Consider the following 21,639-nt stretch of genomic DNA (forward strand, 5'->3'; position numbering starts at 1 on the left):
TCTGAGTTTCGATGCCTCTGGTAGTAGTCGTTGAGGCAACTGGTTTCATATATTCCATGTGGGTTGCCTGAGGCTGTCAGGTGATCTCAGCTGCCATTTTAGGTCAGCAGTATCCTTTTTAAAACCACTTTTAGTCCGTGAAGATCTTAGGTAAAATGATGAAAGTTGAACATTAACGGTCCATTTTCACAGTAGTGATGACACCATCGCTCCCTCAGCTGGCAGTTCCAATGTCTATTGAAGGTGCAGCAGGTAGCTTCCTTTTGTGGCATGAACTCAGATTGAATGCTGCAACTTGTCCATGGTATCCATGTGAAAGTTTCCTTCATTTGGGAAGACGAGGCTTCCTGGTGGATGATCCAGTTAGATAATTCATGTGGTTCACGTTGGCAGGTTGCAACTGATCTCAGGTCATAGAAAATTACACCTCTTTAGTGCTTCTTCTTCCCCATTCACATGAGAATAAAAGCATTAATGAATGACCCACTTTGGAGAACAGTAAGGCACTTTAAAAGCAGGGTAAAAAGCAGGCCATGTCAGCGCTGTTCAAAATGCCACAGCATTGGAGTGCTTTCGACTGTAAGTAAGCCATTGCCACAACTTTGATCATCCAACTTGCTTTAGACTGCACCCACCACAACTTCACACCTTTCGAAGAGATTGAAATCAAATGTAACTGTAAAATGCAAAAGGCCCACAGAAAGCAAACATGTCAGGCTATTTCATGCTGAAAGTGTGCAAGTTAAATACGACAAGCTTGATGTTTATCGGGGGAGAGGCTATAAAATATTCATCATTTTAGCATTCGTTGAGTTTTGATGTAATCTAAAGCTGCTGGTGTGCAACGCTGCACTCCAAAATTCATTTTTTCAGGCCTTTTGGAATTGTGGCCAAATTCTTCATGACAATGGAGACCCCTTTCAAACTTAAAAATTACACAACACTAGATTATAGTCATACAGGTTTATTTGAAAGCGCTAGCTTTCTGAGCGCTCAGAAACCTAGTGCTTCCAAATAAACCTGTTTGACTATAACCTGGTGTTGTTGATTTTTAACTTTGTACACCCCAGTCCAACACCGGCATCTCCAAATCATGCCTTTCAAATTTAGCAGCGTCTCCCAGTAACAGGGCTGAGCTGCAGTAGCCTAAACACTCTAGTAAAGTTGCCTTTGGCCAATGGAACCATAGCACTTCAGTCTCATTAGAGAGAGATGGTGGTTTAACCTGAGGGTCACCATACTTCAGGAAAGAGGAGAGAGGTTGAGAAGAAGAGTATTTCATTGTAATCTCATTCAGTGCGGGAATTAAACTCATGCTGTTGGCATCTCTCTGCATCACAAACCAACCAACTGAGCTGGTTGGTGCTGATGCAGCTACTAGAACCAGTTTCTGGGGCCAGTTGATCAATTGGTTTTTCTGTTTCCCTGCCAGCACTTATGATACTGAATCCCAATTGTTGTGAGTTCCAAACCCCGCCCCATAGTAAGGAGCATAAACACTGGCTTTGAGTTTAGCATAGAGGCATGTTTCTACTGTAGGTTCTTTATCTTTCTGTTGTTGGACTTGGTGAAATTTGGATGGAGGCTTTAGTTGGAACTCGTGGTAGAGGGAGAATTTTTTGGGTTTAATCACAAAGACAGTTAGGCTCCATTTTAGATGTCGCTTGGAGTTGAACACCACTTACACTGGTGAAAGTACTGTGTCACCAGTAGTATCATGCCTTTCCAGCTAAAAAGAAAAATTCCACACTTATACATTGTTGTCCAGTGGTTGGAATTGGCTAGTGTGTCAATATTGTGTGTCTGCAATAACATTTGCATTAATTTTAATGTAAAATATCTCTATATATACACAACACATACAAGTAATGCCCTTCACATGTTTATATTTACCCTTATTCAGTAACCAAGGAAATAAGGAACTCTTAATGGTCAAATAAATGCTTGAACATTGCTTTTCACTTTTTCACTTTTTTTGAACGAATGCACTACAATATTCACATCATTGTGCATACTTTTTGCGCATGTATTGAATTTGTATTACCAGGAACGGTGCCCATCATTCATTTTCTATTTGTCAATTAGAAGAATGATTAGCTGCATCTGAATTTCCAGTTCACCTCAAATGAACAATATTGCATTCAGGTGTCATTCAAAAATGCTCCTGTTATTTATTTGAACTTGTACTGCAAAAATCAGTGGAATTATTATTCAAATTGAATGGTGCAGTGCAGCGAATGGGGTGCTACAATGGGATTGGCACTGTACCTTTCATTTTTTTAGTGTTGTGGACTAGACCAACCCCCTCAAAATATGCTCAGAGAGCCTTGACCCAACTTTTTCTTATTGTAAAGTTCATTATAAGGTGTTGTAATCCAGATGAAATTCAATTGCTCCAACCACTGTACTTGATCAAAGCATGCTTTATATTTACACTATATTTAAAATACAGACAAAATAGAAAAGAAAATAATTGGCTTAACTGTAACTGTATGGATCTGCTTAACAATATACTACCAATCAACAGTTCTAATACAGTAACATCCCATAAACACACCCTTGGCAAAGACAAATTCAGTAAAATAGATTGTCTGATGTGCAATTCTAGCAGCTTTTAGCTGTAACAGAGAGAGAGAGAAGTAAGAGTTTTCACATCTAGTTTCAAGACCCTAGTATCTGCAGAGAGCTAAAGTTAACAATCCTAGTTCTGTGGGAGCTTGACTCACCTATTCAGGCTGTTTCTGTTATAATTTTTAAAAAAAACAAGGTTTCACAAGCTGTTTGTTGGCTATGAGCAGAGTGCCTGTCACTTCTCTCTCAACCTTTTCTTCATTTAAAGAAAAGAATGAAATATGCTGCTTGAGGGCATACCGTCGTCACACAAGGTGTTTCTAATGCATTCACGTAGTGTGGGCTGTGCTAGCATTTATTGTCTGTGAGATGCTCGTAGTGAGCTACCTTTCTCAGTTGCTGCAGTATATTTGATGTGGGTGCATGCATATTAGGAGGAAATTTCTGAATTTGGACCCAGTGCCACTATGGAAAGGCAACATATTTCCAAGTCTGGGTAGTGACAGTCTTGGATGGGAATGTGAGCTGGTAGTGTTCCCTTGTACCTGGTGTCCTTTCTACGACCATGGAAACAGTTATACTGACCCACTTCCTCACATCCTGCTTCCTGCAAGATTGGATTCGATTCCATTCCATTCTCCTAGTTTCTCTGTCACCATTCCCCACCCACCATGGCGGACAGAGCCCTTAGCTCTTCCCTTTTCATTGCCCAGGGCCCCAGATGAACTAGCATTTTTCTTGTACTTCTGTACTTTTCTACCCTGTTCCACCCATACAAACACACACCACACCTTCACCCTTTCTTGTTTGGGTCTTGTCGACTTTGCTGTCAGCGTTTTCTATTTTTCATATCCTCATCTACACCCATTTTACGTCTCTATCATTCCTTCATCACTATTAGCACTCCTGTTTGTCTTGTGTCCATCTGGAGCATTGTGGTACTGGGTTTGATTTGCTGCTTCTGTCAAATTGGCACTCAGCCAAGGAAGCATCAGGTACATCACCGTTGGTGCATTAATCGACTGAACTAACCATTGTCAGAAGTCTGTTTTAACTCCTCTAGGCTCACAATCTGTTCCACTCGCTGCTGTTCCCTCTTTGTCTGGCAACATAAAATTTGCTATTTTCCAGCCCACCCCCACAGTTCTGAAGTGGAGACAATGTCTGATTCAAAACGTTGACTCTCTGTCTGTCTCCGCAGATGCTGAGTTTCTTCACTACTTTCTGTTTTGATACCTGCTGCCTTTGTCCTTCCAGATAGTGATGGTTGTGAGTTTGAAAGGTGCAGTTACAGGGGCTTTGGTGGATTTTTGCATCTTGTAGGTGGTACACCTGCTACTACTGAGCACCTGACCCTGTTGTATTCAAACTGCTGATAGCTTGCGTTGAGTTAACAGTTTTACTTACACTACAAAGGCTGTAAGCTGCACATATGCCTTTTTGAGAATGCATTTAAGAGGTGACATTAGGCTCCGTGCAGTTGGATGCATTTTTTCCTCACCCGTGTACACTAAGACCAGCTACACCTTTAAAAAGTGTAAGGAAAGAAACACATTCCACTCCTAAAACTTTGATTTTAAAAGAAAATGTGATGAGCTTGATTCATTTTGGTGCTATGAAATGTAAACTAGCTCTCTTTTGGTTAAAACATGTCGCCAAAAGAGAAACTATGTGCAATGATTGTATTTATTTTTGATAGTTCATAGCTAATTATCACTGATGTTAATCCTTTGAATAATTAATCCTTCTACAATGCTATTGATTCCTGAGCCAAGAAAATGACAAAGCGTGGAATACATTTCCCACCAACTTTGTGGAATATAAAAACTGAACGTGTTCAAAATATTTCATGCCAGGCTGAGTAGTTACTGTAGTGAAAGGATAGACTTGATGGGCTAAATACTCAATTTTCTCTCCTCCTTCATTACACGATCGCACTATTTTGGATTCCTTTATAAATCCTCACTGCCGTGAGCATCGAGGAGTTTCAGCAGGCTTTTGGCAATGGTTCGTGCACCAATGATGACGTACTTGATGTTTCTTTAACTGAACTTTAATTTGGCAGAAGCACCAAATCAGTCCCAGTGTCACTATGCTGTGCACGGCTGTGTATGCGGTAATGTATTGCAGTCAGGCCATCAATGCTGTAAAGTCTGTCTATTAGTAATTCTTTAGCCAGCTACTTGAATGTACAAGAGTATTCAAGGATTACTCACCCAACCTGTTTTTCCTTCTTTTCATTTGCAAAATGATTAAAACACTTTTCAAGAGAGACCTGATGTGTACAAAAGAGAGAAAAGTGGAGATATAGGGTGACGGGAATCTCAAACTATAGATTAATAAATTCTTTGCAAATTAATGTAGAATCTTTCATTTAAAGCTGCAAGTGTTTGAGAGCTACTTTGATGGAAAAAAGAAATTGGATGCTATTATAATGAACATCATGGCTATTAATTCCCGCCTCAGGCGACTGACTGTGTGGAGTTTGCATGTTCTCCCCGTGTCTGCGTGGGTTTCCTCCGGGTGCTCCGGTTTCCTCCCACAGTCCAAAGATGTGCAGGTCAGGTGAATTGGCCATGCTAAATTGCCCGTAGTGTTAGGTAAGGGGTAGATGTAGGGGTATGGGTGGGTTGCGCTTCGGCTGGGCGGTGTGGACTTGTTGGGCCGAAGGGCCTGTTTCCACACTGTAAATAATCTAATCTAATCTAATCTAATTGCTTAAATTTAAAATCGGGATTGAAATTGAAGGTGCAGGATAAAGAATAGTAACCACATAGTTTAAAATCTTCCAACCTTTTTACACATTTGATGGAAATATATTAGTTGTGATCTCAGTTTGGGTAGGTTGTGTATAGTGATCAGGTTTTATATTTAGAAGCATGTGTCTAAATAGCATAACATTTTTGAAAAAAGGCTGTTTCTAACTTACACCTGTTGAGTACAAATTTAAATATTGTGGTGTCAGGAAAACAAATCTTTCCTTGCATGTTGTAGCTTTAAGGTTAATGAAGGTTGATGATTATTGAGGGTATTGCTGAATTCTTCTAATGTTACTTCATTATAAATGTCAGTCTGCTGCCTAACCAACACTCCCAGGGACCCAGAAGTCTCTCACCATACTGTTTTGAGACAAACCAATACACAACCAATGAAGAGAAGTCTCCCCTTTTATGTATTCAAGGTACTTAATCACTTGTGTAAGTCCTTTTAATAAGATAATTAACATGTTATTAACATTGAGGAGTGAGGAGAAATCTCTTTACTCATAGAATTTTGGATCTTTAGAATTCCCTTCTTGCAGAGGGCTGGGGATTTTCGATTGTTGATCACATTAGACTAAGATTAGTACATTTATTCGAATCTGATTTCTTGCACATGGGGATAAGGTTGGCGAATAGAATTGGGGTGGAAGATCAGGCACAACCTTGCCAATTAGTGGAGTTTTACCTAGTTTTAATTATGTCCTTGTTGATGACTAGTCTAGCCGTGTAATCATCATGCTACTGTACCTATAGGATCTCTGGTGGTTCCTTTCCAATTATTGTAGGTAATTCCATTGGCTAAGAGCTCTCACGGCATAGAGGTAATATCCCTACCACTGGACCAGAAGATCCAGGTTCATGACCCACCTGCCTCAAAAGTGTTTCAAAACATAGAATCACTACAGTATGAATAGAGGCCATTTGGCTCATCAATTTGCACCAACTCTTCGAAGAGCACCCCCCCACCCCCATTCGTGTAACCCTGCATTTACCATAGCTAGCCACCTAGTCTGCACATCCTTGGTCACTACAGGGTAATTTAGCATGGCCAATCTACCTAACCTGCACATCTTTGGACTGTGGGAGGAAATCAGAGCACCCGGCAGAAACCCCCACACACACGTTGAGAACGTCCAAACTCTGTGCAGACAGTCATCCAAGGCTGGAATCGAACATGGATCCTTGGTGCTGCGAGGCAGTAGTGCTAACCACTGAGCCACCATGCCATCCTGAATCGGTGTCATTCTTTTGTTCTATATTTTAATTGAGAAGATTTAGGTACGGTCTCAAAAGTGAGCATTACTGCATGCCCAAATGGGTTGATTTAAACAACCTGTGCATTGGCTGGATATGACATATAATGGCCTTGTTTTAATTGCTTTGATGTGAACTGGACTGCTGGCTTTTGCAGGAACACTTGTCTCAAATTGACCGGAACCTGGGTAAAGTGATGAAGCTTGACAATGACATCAAAGCCCTTGAAAGCAGGAGAAAACAAATGGAGGAGGACAACCATGAACTGGAGGAGAAAATGGAGCAGGTTTGTTCCTGTTCTGCTTTTTAAAAAAAAGTGCCGATATTCTGTTGACTTTGATTTTGAGGAAGAAAATCGTCCCAAGTATGTTTGAATTCAACCAGTTTCCTAGGCTTGTTCTTCCTGGTGTGGTGTGGGGAGGACAGAGCTGGTTTTGTCTGCCAATCAGTGAGAGCAAGTCTCATCCCTAAGAGCTACCACCCAATCTGATTGGCTGCCAGCTCAAACTCGAATAATCCCAACAGCGTCAAAGCTGGGCGGTGGTTGCCACTGGGACTTTGAGCAGTTTGAGTAAGAAGTGTGGATGGATGTCAGAGCCAAGAATATAGAGCCTTTTGTAGGGCTGGAAGGGATCAGGCAGCCTGGGGTATGGGGTATGGTGTTTTAGAGACCAAGAAATTAAAAGCAGATGTGTGGGTGGTGTCCTGAAAGCTCCTAACCCCAACATTTCCAAAATATGTTTTCTGTGAACGTGCTGCCCACCTTGTTCTAAGAAACATGAGTAGGTCGGATTGTTCGAAGGCTCAGTTAGTTATCGATTATTGATTTAAGATGCGGGTAGCTGAACCCAGAACCTGTTAGCCGATACTGCTGGGATTGTGGGCCAGTTCATGAAGGAGGCATCACGGAACAAGGAGGGGCAGGGAGCATTAGGCAGTGGCACTTTGCTGTCCTCTTGACTGTGTTTAAAGAACCCTGTAACAGAAAAGCAAGTAAGGAAGAAATGGGAGGGGAAGTTGTTGTCTTTTCAGGGGGATGTCCTCCTTGGGCCAAGATCATCCTCCAATAAGTTGAACATCTATGAATCTGGCTCTGTACTGATCAATTTAATAGAGAGAAACTTGGCCAAAGAGATGAAAATAAAATTTTTGTTCGGAAATTCTACAGATTCTTGAAGCATTGTTTTGTTTATCAAGGCCACTGTGATTTGCTAAGAAAAGCCACCTTTTTACTCGTGAGGCCATTTTAACCAGCGGTATCTGACAAAAAGTACAGCACTGTCTCTGCTAATCGGAAACAGTGTGGCTGAAAAATGTTTGCTGTATCTAAAAATGCACAAAACCGCGCTGTTATATGTGTCAACATTTATAGCACGCATTTCTGCTGTGTTTACTGGTGGGGGGACAACTGAACTGATCTGTTTGTTACACACTAAACAAAGTAGAACAGTATTTTTGTATGCAGGAGGCTATAGGTAGATTAATAATGTGTATAATAAATAATTTATGTGCAGTGAAACTTGCTCGACATTCACCTGATATTTTAATGGGAACATTAGGTGCATATTGGACCATGTCAGTATTTGCATTTCTTGCAAGATTGAATGCATGAGAGTTTAATTGCGGTGCAATAATTTCACATCAGATATAGATCAAAGTAGATTTTTCACATCATGTAACAGTACTATTCCTTGAAACTGTTTCCTTGAATAGGAATAGTACTGTTACATGATGTGAAAACTCTAGTTAGATCTATATCTGGTGTGAAATAATTGCATTTCCAATAGTTTTTAACTTAATTGGCACTGTTGGGTGTAAAAACAGAAGGGTATTATTCATCTGGATAGAAACATAAGACCTTTATAAAATAATTGCCTTGCTAAGTGTTTTATTTGTGGTTGAAATACTTAGTTCATATCTAGGTTGATGCTGGGTTAAATTACTTAAGGTTAGATTGATATCATTGATTATAAGATCACATTACATGGATGCCATGAAGCAATTAAGAAATTGCTTTTTTTGTTGGAGAAGGACTACCTTGTTTCACTTTTTGAAGATGTCTGTTAGCTTCACCTCTCTTACCACCACCACCTTCTGGTCCACCAGTGCAAAGTGGTTAAAAGGACAACACATGATAATGTTTCCCAGTGTTATAGAACAGAATAGACCTTCAGTTCAACTGATCCATGCTGACCAAGTTTCCCAAACTAAATTTGTCTCACTTGCCTGCGTTTGGCCCATATGCCACCAAATATTTGCTTTTCATGTACGTATCTAGATGTCTTTGGAATGTTGTAACTGTACCTGCATCAAATGGTGGTTCATTTCACATCCGAGCGACCCTCTGTTGAAAATGTCCCTCAGATCCCTTTTAAATCTTTCCCGTCTCACCTTAAGAACATGCCCCGGGGATTTGAACTCACCAACCCTAGGAAAGAAACCTTGGCTATTCACCTTATCTATGCCATTCATGATTTTATAATCCTCTATAAGGTCATCCTCAACTTCCCATGCTCCAGGGAGGGAAGTCCCAGCTTATTGATCATGGTGCTTCTCCTCATCTGAGCACTTTAACCTGCACACTCAAGATTACTGGCATGAATATTAAGGAGAGACCAGGAGTAGGTCTGTTTGCTGCAGCAGTAAGACCGTTCTTTGCTCCTTAAATTAAATTACACCAGCAAAATTTGAAGAGCCTCTGATGACGAACTTTGTCACTGTCACTATATTATCAATAAGGCTAGTTGAAGTGACTTGCATAGGTGCATTTCAGGAGAAGCTAGATAGCCTTGGGATATGAAAAAGTAAGGAGTCATGCTGTAAACGGGTGAAAAGGTGCAGAGGTCGGCTTTTTAAAAGTTAGCTCTTGAGAACATGGTGGCTCAATGGTCAGCACTGCTGCATCAGCACCAGGAAACCGGATTTGAATCTAGCCTTGGATGACTGTATGGTGTATGCATGTTCCCCACCACCCCCAACCACTCCGTTGTGTCTCCCATGGGTTTCCTTTGGGTGCTCTGCTTTCCTGCCATATCCAAAGATACATAGGTTAGGTGGCTTTGCCATGGTAAGTTGCCCTGTAGTATAAAGGGATATGCAAGCTAGGTGAATGAGATTTAGATATGAGCATAGGAGGTATGGTTAGTAAGTTTGCAGATGAGACCAAATTTGAAGGTGTAGTGGACAGAGAAGAAGGTTGACTCAGAGTACAACAGGATCTTGATCAGATGAGCCAATAGCTGAGGAATGGCAGATGCAGTTTAATTTGGATAAATATGAGGTGCTGCATTTTGGGAAGGCAAATTGGGATTGGACTTGTGCAATTCACAGTACGGTCCTGGGGAGTGTTGCTGAACAAAGAGACCTTGGAGTGCACTTTTATAGTTCAGCGAAAGTGGAGTCGCTGATAGATAGGATAATGAAGAAGGCTTTTGCTATGCTTTCTTTTATTGATCAGAGTATTGAGAGTACAGGGGTTGGGAGGTCATGTTGCGTGTGTACAGGACATTGGTTAGGCCACTTTTGGAATGTTTTGTGTGATTCTGGTCTCCCTCCTATCAGAAGGATGTTGTGAAACTTGAAAGGGTTCAGAAAAGATTTACAAGCATGTTACCAGGGTTGGAGGATGTGAGCTATAGGGGGAGGCTGTTTACCCTGGAGCATCAGAGGCTGAGGGGTGATTTCTAAAATCATGAGGGACATGGGTAGGGTGAATAGCCAAGGTCTTTTCGCTGGGTTGGGAGAATCCAGAACTAGAGGACATCGGTTTAAGGTTAGAGGGGAAAAATTTAAAAGACCAAGGGGGAGCGTTTTCATGCAGAGGATGGTGTGTTAACGGAACAAACTGCCAGATAAAGTGGTGGAGGCTGGTACAGTCACAACATTTAAAAGGCATATAAATGAGTATATGACTAGGAAGGATTTTGAGAGATATGGACTAAATGCTTGCAGAAGATATCTGGTCAGCTTGGACGAGTTGGACCGAAGGGTCTGTTTCTTTGCTGTACATCTCTATAAATGGGTGTTGGCTGCATGGGATGCACTTCATAGGATCGCTGGAGAAATGATGGGCTGAATGGCCTCTTTCTGTCAAACAGAGTTCTGTGATTCTGTAGCATCATTCTCAAAACCAGGGTGTTTGGTGTCCATCTGTAGTTACCCTTAAAACAAAAGTAAACTGCCTCCATGTAGCCCATTCAGCGAGGTTAGATTGAAGCTTTTGGTCTGAATGGCCTTTTTGCTACCTACATTGTGCAGTAACTATCTCTAATCATTGAAACTGTCAGTTACTGTGTTTTCTCTCTTTAGTACTCACCTGCAAATATATTGTACTGTTGAAGAATTTATGTAGCTTTTGAGGAATCTGTATTGTATCAGACAGTTTAAGATCCATGAGCCTGGAGTGTCAAAAACACAGGATCCTTTGAGGGAAATCCATATTAGATGACTGAAATGTTTGCTATGAAGGAAATAAATAATCTGTACTGATAACAAATTTTATTTCAAATATATCCACTACAGCGGCCAGTCTCACTAGGAATACTGACTGAGGATGCAGCAAACTTGGAAGTTAAAGGCTGACTGTTGAAATTTTGTAAAATGCATGTTCCTGTTTGAATTAACACTGTGTGTCATTCTATGCTGTTTCTTTGAACGTTGTAATCTGTTAGTCAGCTCTTGCTCCCTGTACACCTTCATGTTTTTCCCTCTGCTAACTGACTCTTCAGAACATCAGAGGAGCTCTGATCTGTGCTCAATATCTTATGCAATGCCCTTTGTGCAAATGGTTTGTGTGCATGCAGAGCTCCTCCACTCCTTCTGTTTTGTCCCCCCCACTTTTTGCTCTTTTTCTATCCCCGCTTTGGTCACTCGGCAGCTCCCAACCTGGTCAGAAGACTCATCAAAGACTGTTGAACTTTAAACTTATTCCTTTATTTTCCTAGTTTAAACTGCAAAAGATTTCAATGTAAGCTGTTACCTATTTCTTTACTTTTCTACTATTGTGAAGTAATGCTGAACTTTTTAACTCATGTTTTTCTCATACTTTGAACATAAGCTGTTTTTGTTACCTAGGCACCTAAGATGGCACCATGTCTGGTGGCATTATACACTTTTCACTGTATTCTTGCACTCAAGTACACTTGACGATAAAATCTAAAAAAGAATCCAAACATATACACATCACTGTCTTACTATCCTTCTGGATATTGCACACACTTTAAAGTTGGAACAAGAGTTTTCCACATTTAAGTTGCATCACTCCTCTAGCAGTAAAGGAATTCTCACATTTAATAATGATCTATTACATTTGTCTTGAATTTCAGCTATTCCAGGGAACTGATGAGCAGCTTCGGGACAAGTACCTCAATCACCAGAGGACAGTGATTGAAAAAGAGAGACTACTGACTGATCGTCAGCGTGAACTTGATCGGGTAAACCAGAGGTGCCAGAAACTCAACCGACAGAAGTCCGAGATGCTGGTTGAACAGGGTACCAGAAAAGTCATTTTCACTTTTGTAGTTTGCACAAAATGTCTCAATTTTACAAATTCTACACTAAACTTATTCTGGATATGCGTACACATTATTGATTACCTCCAATAGTCAGTTTTGCACATTTTACTGTTTCACTTTTTGTATCATTGACATAAGCTTGCTAGTGAATTGCAAACCATCCTTTTGTCTTCCCTGATGTGGAATGCAGAAATCCTTTGTTATAATAGGAAATCAAGTTGTATTTCTGAGTGTCTCGATTGGAAAATAGGACAATTGACAACTCCTCTATTAAAGTACAATAGTGGTCTGTGCATTGTCGAAATCAAACCAGTAATTAGTTGCAATCTTGTGCACGTATTTAAATGATTGTTAGTTGATATATTGCCTGTTTCTTTCACTTGTTCCTTCCTGAGATTCAGATATTGGAGGTGAGGTTTGTTGCGCATCCGAAGTTACCTTTACACTTCATAGGGAAGTTGGGAGTCAACCACATTATTGTGGGTCTGGAATCACCATGTAGACCAGACCACTTAAAGATGGTAGATTTCTCTCTCAAAGGACATTGACAAACTAGATGGATTTTTAATGGCAATTACTGATTATGTTATTGTCCCTTACATGCAAACACTGCCAGCACTCCCATCTCATGAACGAATAATTTAATAATATAAATTTAGCAGTTGGTGGGAATTTAAAAACTAGTGTGTGGTGGGATTTGAATCCGTGTCCCCAGAACATTAGCCTTGGAGCCTCTGGATTACTGGTCAAGTGACATTACCACTAAATCATCATCTTTTCCATATATGAGGTGGCAGAGGAAGGAAATCAAGAATCAACTCCTAATGTTCTGATTACTGTTCATTTTAATTATAGATGCTTGAAAAATGTGCCTGTTGGTAAGTTCTCAATCAATGCAGTGACTTGCAAAGAGTTGCATGACTTTACTCCTGTAAGTAAATGATATTTTGAATACGTCTGATTCTCCTTCATTTTCCTTGTGTTTAGGACGACTTCAGCTCCAGGCAGATCGGCAGCAGGAGAACATCAAAAAACGCGATTCTTTAGTCCACTCTCTAGCAAGGCATCTTGAACTGGATGGTTATGAAAGGGCACCATTCAGCGATCGCCAGTATGATAGTTTCTGTCGTCAAATTGCAGCTAGATTAGGCAGTGAGGAAGAATCGGCCAGCCAACTGATGGTGAGAACTTTCTTTTTAAACAAAATTATATGGCTCACCTAACAGTTCTCTGGTTTGCACCGATGGTGTTAAATGGGACTGTTTTGGGAAAATGTTACACAACACCAGGTGATAGTCCAAAAGTTTTATTTGGAAACACTAGTTTTTGGAGCTCTGCTCCTTCATGACAAACTAGATGGATTTTTTATGGCAATTACTGATGATTTTATTGTCCCATATGAAGCTTGTTAGTGAATTGCAAACCATCCTTCTGTGTACCCTGATGATGAATGCAGAAATCCTTTGCTCCATCATGAAGGAGCCACGCTCCAAAAGCTAGTGCTTCCAAATAAACCTGTTGGACTATATTCTGGTGTTGTGAATTTTAATTTTGTCCACCCCAGTCCAGCACAGGCTCCTCCACATCATGGTGCAAATGTGAGCAAACCTGTGCTGTGATTGGCTTCTGGATCTGCTTTTGGAAGACAGGGTCCTAGTTTTATTGAACTTACCAACTGTATAACTGTATTCGGTTGTGGTCAGGCAGTTGAGCCCCCCACCAATTTGTAGACAACATTGAGCTAAGAAAGTACAAATTGAAAGCTTACAATTTTCTTCGAATCATTTCGCTTTAGAACAACCACAACCAAACTTATGTTTTTTAAAATTTAAGTTGAATGTCTTGCAGAATGTTTACTCTTTCACCCATTATCACTCAAGTAGATTATCTGCTTCATTATCATGCGCATCTATTGATTGCGTTACATTACATTAAATTACAAACAACTGCATTTGAAAAGTAAAACATTAGCTATGAATTGGCGAGGAGTCCCTTAACATTGTACAAAGTGTATTTTTTAACGTAAAATATGTTATAGTCTAATTTTGAGCCAGATTGTAAAATAGCGTTCAACCTGTGGACCTTTTAGGATTTTCAGATTTGCAGATGTGGCAAGGTATTTGTCTACAATTTGATCCTGAGTCCGTTGCTGCCTTCATACATCCAACATGAATTACTGCAAACATTCAAAACATGCTTGTTTTAATAGGGAGAATATGCAGCAAAAGAAGCAACCAAGCAGCGGCAGATTGATGAGCTTAGAGATACAAAGACAGGACTGGAGCGAACAATTGAACTTAAGTCGGGCATTCAGCGAAAGAGACAGGATGAGCTGAAGAACGTTAAGTTGGAACTCCAGCAACTGGAAGGGTCTTCCACTAGATTGCAAGAATTGGACCAGGAGCTCAACAAAGCGGTAAGGGAGCAAAGGAACTCCAACTTTCACATTGTTCCTTCCACTATATGCACTCCAACCATCCAGATAAACATTGTGGGGTTATAGATTCCTGAATTTAGCAATGCTTGAGGCAGGACTGTGGGAGTTTTACACTGCCAGCAATACCTTTGTTTCAATGAGACTTTAAGCTGAGGTCTTGTGTGGCATCTGAGGTACAAATAAGATTTCCTGGTACCACATTGAAAGTGAGCAGGGGAATTATCTCCTGTTCTGTGGACTATGTAGCCCTGAATCATATTATAAAAGCAGAACATCTGGTCGTTGTTATTATAGTTGTTTGATGGATTAATGCAGTCTGCAACTTTGCTGTATCCTCGATTGAAATAATGATTGCACTTCCCAAGTGCATAATTTGCACATCCAATTGTGGTGGAAGGTGCTATATAAACGCATTATTTTCTATATAGGATACAAATATGATCCTATGTGTGAATTCCCTTGCTGGTAGGAAGGCAGGTACAGACAGTGGCATGGTGATTTGAATGAGAGGTAGTTAAAATCCTGAAAAGAACAACCAAAAGATCTTGAATAGATGTGCAACAACTTTTGCCAAGAAACATTGTTGAATGAGAGGATTAATTTGACTGAACTGTTATCTGTTCATTATCTGATAGTTCCAGCTCAAGGATTTAAACAAACAGCAGACAGCAGTGTGGTAATCTGCTGATAATGATCAAAATTAATCAATGGGCAATCCATATATTTATGTTTTGAGTGTTGAACTATAATACTCCCACTTAGTACTGCCTCAGAAGTTTCTAAGTTGAACAATCTGTAATACTAATATCCAGATGCATTCGCTCCCTTGTGGTTATATGACTTACAAACTTGTTCTTCAGTCAAACATATGGCAAGCTTTACATTATGCAGTTATCTCTGGTGGAAGTCTGTATTCATAGCAAGAAGATTCAAATTGAATTACAACAAAGAACAGTACAGCACAGGAACAGGCCCTCTAAGACTCCTCCGACACATTTTGTCCTTGCATACTAAAAATGTCTTCACCTACAGGATGTGTAACCCTCTGTTCCCTTCCTATTCATGTGTTTGTCCAGGTGCTTCTTGAATGCTGCTATTGTGTTAGCATCCACCATCATCTCTGGCAGTGCACTCTGGGCACTCACCCTCGGTGTGAAAAACTTGCCTGACACCTCTATTTTAAAGTCCCCCCCCACTCTGGAACTGGTCTCCCCTAATAATTGATCCCTCCTCCCTGGGGAAAAGATCACACTTTCCACACTATCCATGCCATTTATAACCTGATAAACTTCTTTCTGGTTGCCCCCTCAACTCTTGCATCAAAGTGAAAACAAACCTGGTCTATCCAACCTTTCTCCATAGCTAAAGATCCCCCATACCAAGCAACATCCTGGCAAACCTTTTGTGTACCCTCTCCAAAGCATTCACATCATACTTCATCATTTCATAGTAATAGAAGCAGAAGTAGGCCATTTGGCCTGTTGAGCCTGCTCCACCATTCATTAAGGTCACGCTGATCTATCCATCGTGTCAATTTCTCCTACCTGCATTATTCCCATAATCCTTCGTTCCCCTAGAATGCAAAAACACATCCAGCTTTGTCTTGAGTATATTTAATGAAGCTGCCTCTACTGCTTCCTTGGGCAGAGAATTCCATATATTCAGTACTCTCTGGGAAAAGCAGTTCCTCCTCATCTTTGGCTGAAATCTACTCCCTACTAATTTTGAGGCCGTGTCCCCTCATCCTAGTCTCACCCACCAGCGGAAACAACTTTCCTGCCTCTAATTTATCGATCTCTTCCATAACTTTATGTCTCTGCATGATACCCTCTCATTCTTCTCAATTCCTAGCGAGTACAGTCCCAGGCGGCACAACCTCTCCCCATAGGGTAACCCCCTTATATCTGGAATCAGCTTGGTGAACCTCCTCTGCACCACCTCTAAAGCCAGTATATCCTTCCTCAAGTAAGGAGACCAGAGCTGCACACAATACTCGATGTGTGGCCTCACCAACACCTCGTACGATTGCAGCAGAAGCCGCCCCCCCTTCCCTGAAACCCACCCTCTTTTGAAAGCCAATATTCTGTTTGCCTTTCTGATTATCTGTTGCACCTGCAAATCAACTTGCAGCGATTCATGTACGAGCGCTCTTCAGTCCCTCTGCACAATATCATGTCGCAATCTTTCACCTTTTAAATAATATTCTGATCTACTACTTTTACTTCCAAAGTGGATAACCTCACTTTTACCAACATTCTTCTCCATCTGCCAGACCTTTGCACACTCACTTAACCTGTCTGAACCTCTCTGCAAACCGTCCACATCCTCTACACAGTTTGCTTTTCCATTCAAGTTAGTGTCATCAGCAAACTTGGATACGTTACACTCGGTCCCTTCTTCCAGATCATTTGTATATTATCATGAACAGTTGCGGGCCCAACACCGACCCCTGTTGCACCCTGCTCATCACTGATCTCCAACCAGAGAAACACCCATTTATCCCAACTCATTGCTTTCTGTTGGTTATCCAGTTCCTCGATTCCATGCTAATATATTCCCCACAACTCTGTGCATTCTTACCTTATGGAGGAGTCTTTTATGTGGCACTTTATCAAAAGCCTTCTGGAAATCCAAGTATACAACATCCTCTTGTTCTCCTCCCATCCTCCCATCAGCACTTGTTACATCTTCAAAGATTCCTGAATCCATGCTGCATCTGCCTGATGGAACCCTTTCCATCCAGATGTCTCACTGTTTCTTTTTTAATGATAGCCTCCAGCATTTTCCCAACTACAGATGTTAAGTACTGTGGTGACCAGAACTGTATGCAATATTCCAAGTGTGGCCTAAATAAAGTTCTTTAAAGCTGCAGCATAACTTGCCCTTCCTTATACTCAATACCCCTTCCAATGAAGACAAGCATGCCATGGACCTTTTTTTTTACTGCCTCATCTACCTGCGCTGCCACCTTCAGTGCTCTGTGGATCTGCACACCCAGATCCCTCTGCTTATCAATACTCCTAAGGGTTCTGCATTCACTGAATAATTTCCACCTGCACCTGACCTTCCAAAATGCATCACCTCACATGTGTCCGGATTAAACTCCATCTGCCATTTTTCTGCTCATACCTCCAACTGATCTATTTCCTGCTGTATCCTCTGGCAATCCTGCTCATTATCTGCAACTCCACCAATCTTTGTATTTTCTGCAAACTTACCAATTAGACCAGCTCCATTTTCCTCCAAATCCTTCATATAGACCACGAACAGCAGAGGTCCCAGCACTGATCCTTGTGGAACACAGCTAGTCACAATCTCCATTCTGAAAAGCATCCTTCCACCGCTACCCTCTGTTTCCTATTACTAAGCCAGTTCTATCTCCATCTTGCCAGCTCACCTTGATATCATGTGACTTCACCTTTTGTACCAATCTGCCATGAATGCTGACTGGATCAGACATCTCTCGTGCTATTTTGTTCAGGAAAACAATTAGAAAAAAGGTTTAATAAACCTTAGAAAGGTACTGACTGAGCAACTTGTTGTGTAGACCTTGTGGTGTGGTTTGAGGAGGCAGCAGGGTCCTTGGTGAGTTCATCACTAACAGAATGGCAAGGTGTAAGAGTTCAGTCAAGGCTTGACATTTACTGATCTTCCCTACAGCTGTGTGACTCAGGTTATTGACTAAGTGATATACTGACAGATTATTGCCTTTAAGCCAATTTTATTCCATGACGTTCATGTGAAGTGGGATGATTTATTGAAAGTGCAATATAAAAGTATGTTGTTAGAAAGAATTATCCTGACCTACCTCTGTCTGCCAAAGATCCTGAATAAATTTTCATTTTGACTAAGCTATGTCAGCTATAGCCTGTTGGACTAATGCCAGTGACCCTGATGTATGTAAGATTTGAGTACATACCTCTGTGTGTCCCACAAACATTACATTGAAAACGGCATCAACAGAGTTCAATGGAAATGTATCCGCCTGGAGGCTGGAAGGCAAGACTTGGAGCATCTCCACTGAAACATCTTTAACATGGTAGGGCTCACTGGAAATGACCGATGAATGTATGTTTTAGAGAGGGTTAGAATTTGAAGTGAAAAATGTGAAACAGCAGGGAAATAGTTAAAGCTGAGGAACGCAATATCTAGGTTTACACCTGTTTCGACACCCATTCATAGAATGCAACTGTCATTTATGGGAAAGGAAGTATAGAATTAAATAGTGACGCCAAAGTTGCAAATAATAGAAACAAAAACAGAAGTTGCTGGAAAAGCTCAGCAGATCTGGCATCATCGGTGTAGAGAAATCAGAATTAATGTTTTGGGTCCAGTGACCCTCCTTCAGAATGGCTTGCGGATAATAGTTTGCTTTCTGGTCCTTTTTCTAACATCTCCAGTGAACAGACTCCTAACTGTTTCTGGTGCCTTTGTGACTTCTCACTTGTTCCTGAATTTATTGGCTCTTCAGGAGCATGACCTCGACCGTGCAGAAAGAGGCAGCAATGTGGAGAGCCTGAAGGCTGAACTGGTGAATCTGCTAAATGAGAAGGGAGCACTAGACAAGTCCTTGAGGAAACTCGATCAGGAAATGGAGATGTTAAACTTGCACACTACGGCCAGAACTCAGATGGAAATGCTGAAAAAAGACAAGGTAAATGGATGTGTACCTTTTGTCCATCTGTTTCACTTTTGCTGTGTAGATATTTTTAATTAACCCCTGTTGTGGGTTGTAATGACTCACCTCTGGAGCAGATGGAGCTTAAACCCAAGACTCCTAGCTCAGACGTAGAGACATTACAGCTGCACCACAAGTGTTTTCTGCTTTGTATGGTTATTTAATTGTTCTACAGTTAACATTGTAGTAATCCAGGAATGTGTCTATCATGTGTCTGTAGAGCTATAGAAGATGGATGAGATCAGAAGCAAATATTTCTCATCAGTATTTACTGTAGAGAAAGACATGAAAGTTAGGGAACTCAGACGTAAATATTGATGTCTTGAAAATAATCTGTATTACAGAACAGGAGGTGTTGTTCTTAAAATGTATAAAGGTAGATAAATCCCCAGGATCTGCTCAAATGTATTCCAAGATATCGTGGGAGGCTAGGGAAGAAATCACTAGCAGAGATAGTTGGATCATTGATAGCCACAGGTGAGATGATGGAGGATGGTTAAAGTTGTGCCATTATTTAACAAAGGCTGCAAGGAAAACCCAAGGAACTACAGGCTGTCAGTAGTGTTTAAGTTGTTGGAGGAGATTTCAAAACATGGGATTTACATGCTTTTGAAAAGGCAAGGACAGAATAGGGATAGTCAGCATGGCTTTGACGGAAGGAAGTTATATCTCTCAAACTTTAAGGTTTTGAAGAGGTGACAAAAAAAATCGAAGGCAGAACTGTAGATGTTGTGAACAAGGGCTTTTGCAAGGTCTTCAACAATGTTCCACATGGTAGACTGGACAGGACTTAAACAGTTAATGGTAGGGCCCTAGGGAGTGTCATCGAACACAGAGACCTGGGAGTACAGGTGCATAGTTCCTTTAAAGTGGTGTCACAGGTAGACAGGGTGGTGAAGAATGCATTTAGCATGTTTGCTTTCATTGGTCCAAACACTGAGTACAAGAGTTTGGTTGTCATGTTACAAATGTGCAAGATATTGGTAAGATCACACTTAGAGTACTGAATACAATTCTGTTCGCCCTGCTGTAGGAAGGATGCTTATTAAATTGGGAAGAGTACAGAGAAGACTTAGAGGGAAGTTTCCAACTCTGGAGGGCTTGAGTTATAAGGAGAGGCTGGATGAGCTTTCTTCGCTGGAGCATAAAAAACTGAGGGGTGACCAATTAGAGGTTTATTCGCAACACGGTGGCTCAGTGGTTATCACTACTGCCTTACAGTGCCAGGGACTCCAGTTTAATTCCAACCTCGGGCTACTGTCTGTGTGGAGTTTGCATGTTCTTCCTGTCAGTTTCCCCCCATAGTCCAAAATGTGCACAACCATGCTAAATTGCCCTAAGTGTCCAAGGATGTGTAAGTTAGGTAGACCATGAATGGGATATAAAGAGTTGACAGGGATAGGGCAGGGGGGGTGACTCTAGGAGGGACGCTCTTCGGAGAGTCAGTTTTGGGCCTAATAATCTGTTTCCACACTGTAGGGATTCTATGAAAATCATGAGGGGCATGGATAAGGTGAATAGCCAAGGGCTTTTTTACTATGGCGGGAATGTCCAAAACTAGAGGGCATCGGCTTATGGTGAGAGGGGAAAAGTTTTAAAGGAACCTGAGGGGCAACATTTTCAACACAGGGTATGGTGCACATGTGCAGAATGAGTTACCAAAGGAAGTGGTAGAGGCAGGTACAGTTATAACTTATAAATGACATTTAGACAAGTACATGGATAGGAAAGGTTGAGTCGGGTATGGGCCAGACGCAAGCAGATGAGACTAATTACGTTTGGGAAACCATGTCTGCAATAATGTGTCAAAGGAACCTGTTGTGTTGTGAAACAGTTGAAACACATGTGACAGACAACTAAGAAACGTCATGGTCTTTGATCATCATCTGAATACTATTGTGGTTTCTGACACTCTCAGGTACTACTTGTATTGTTTGAATGACTTAACTTATATTAAATACAAAGGTTTGCTGAGCTCTGCATCAATCAGGGCATTTGCCCTTACAAATTTAAGGAGTGATTTCATTAATATTTTCAAGATATTAAGGTGAGCAAATAGGATCCAAAGAAACTGTTTCCACTTGTTTTTGAGTCCTTAACTATGCAACATTTATTTTTCTTTGAGCACTCCTGTGGTGCAGTATTTGTGTCCCTTCTTCTGAGCTAGGAGACCCAGGTTTAAGGCTCGCCAGTTCTAGTGGCGTGCATTAACACATCTGAACAGATTATTTCTAGCCAGACCCTTTGGGAGTGAAACAGGGGAAACATCATACAGCAGTTATAGATGTCTGGAACCTTTTCTGCAAATGACATTTGGTACTAGATCGATTTGTTAATTTTAAAACTGAGATTGATAGGAATGTGTCAATGAAAGGTATAAAGTGAGCTAAGAAAAGGTAAGTGTTTGGAATTCTATCTCAGAGG

At 40.9% G+C, this 21,639-nt stretch overlaps 1 protein-coding gene across 4 annotated transcripts in view; it reads left to right on the forward strand.

The window, feature by feature from the left end:
• Positions 1–21,639, forward strand: part of rad50 (RAD50 homolog, double strand break repair protein) — a 160,337-nt gene that overhangs the window by 44,321 nt on the left and 94,377 nt on the right. For all 4 annotated transcript variants that reach the window (XM_072590429.1, XM_072590430.1, XM_072590427.1 and 1 more), the window contains exons 7-11: positions 6,745–6,873; positions 11,912–12,077; positions 13,088–13,281; positions 14,310–14,516; positions 19,009–19,191. In XM_072590429.1, coding sequence (XP_072446530.1) covers positions 6,745–6,873; positions 11,912–12,077; positions 13,088–13,281; positions 14,310–14,516; positions 19,009–19,191 — 879 coding nt within the window. The remainder of the gene's footprint in view (positions 1–6,744; positions 6,874–11,911; positions 12,078–13,087; positions 13,282–14,309; positions 14,517–19,008; positions 19,192–21,639) is intronic.

The sequence above is a fragment of the Chiloscyllium punctatum genome, chromosome 20, assembly GCF_047496795.1.
Source record: "Chiloscyllium punctatum isolate Juve2018m chromosome 20, sChiPun1.3, whole genome shotgun sequence".
In the NCBI taxonomy this organism is placed as follows: domain Eukaryota; kingdom Metazoa; phylum Chordata; class Chondrichthyes; order Orectolobiformes; family Hemiscylliidae; genus Chiloscyllium; species Chiloscyllium punctatum.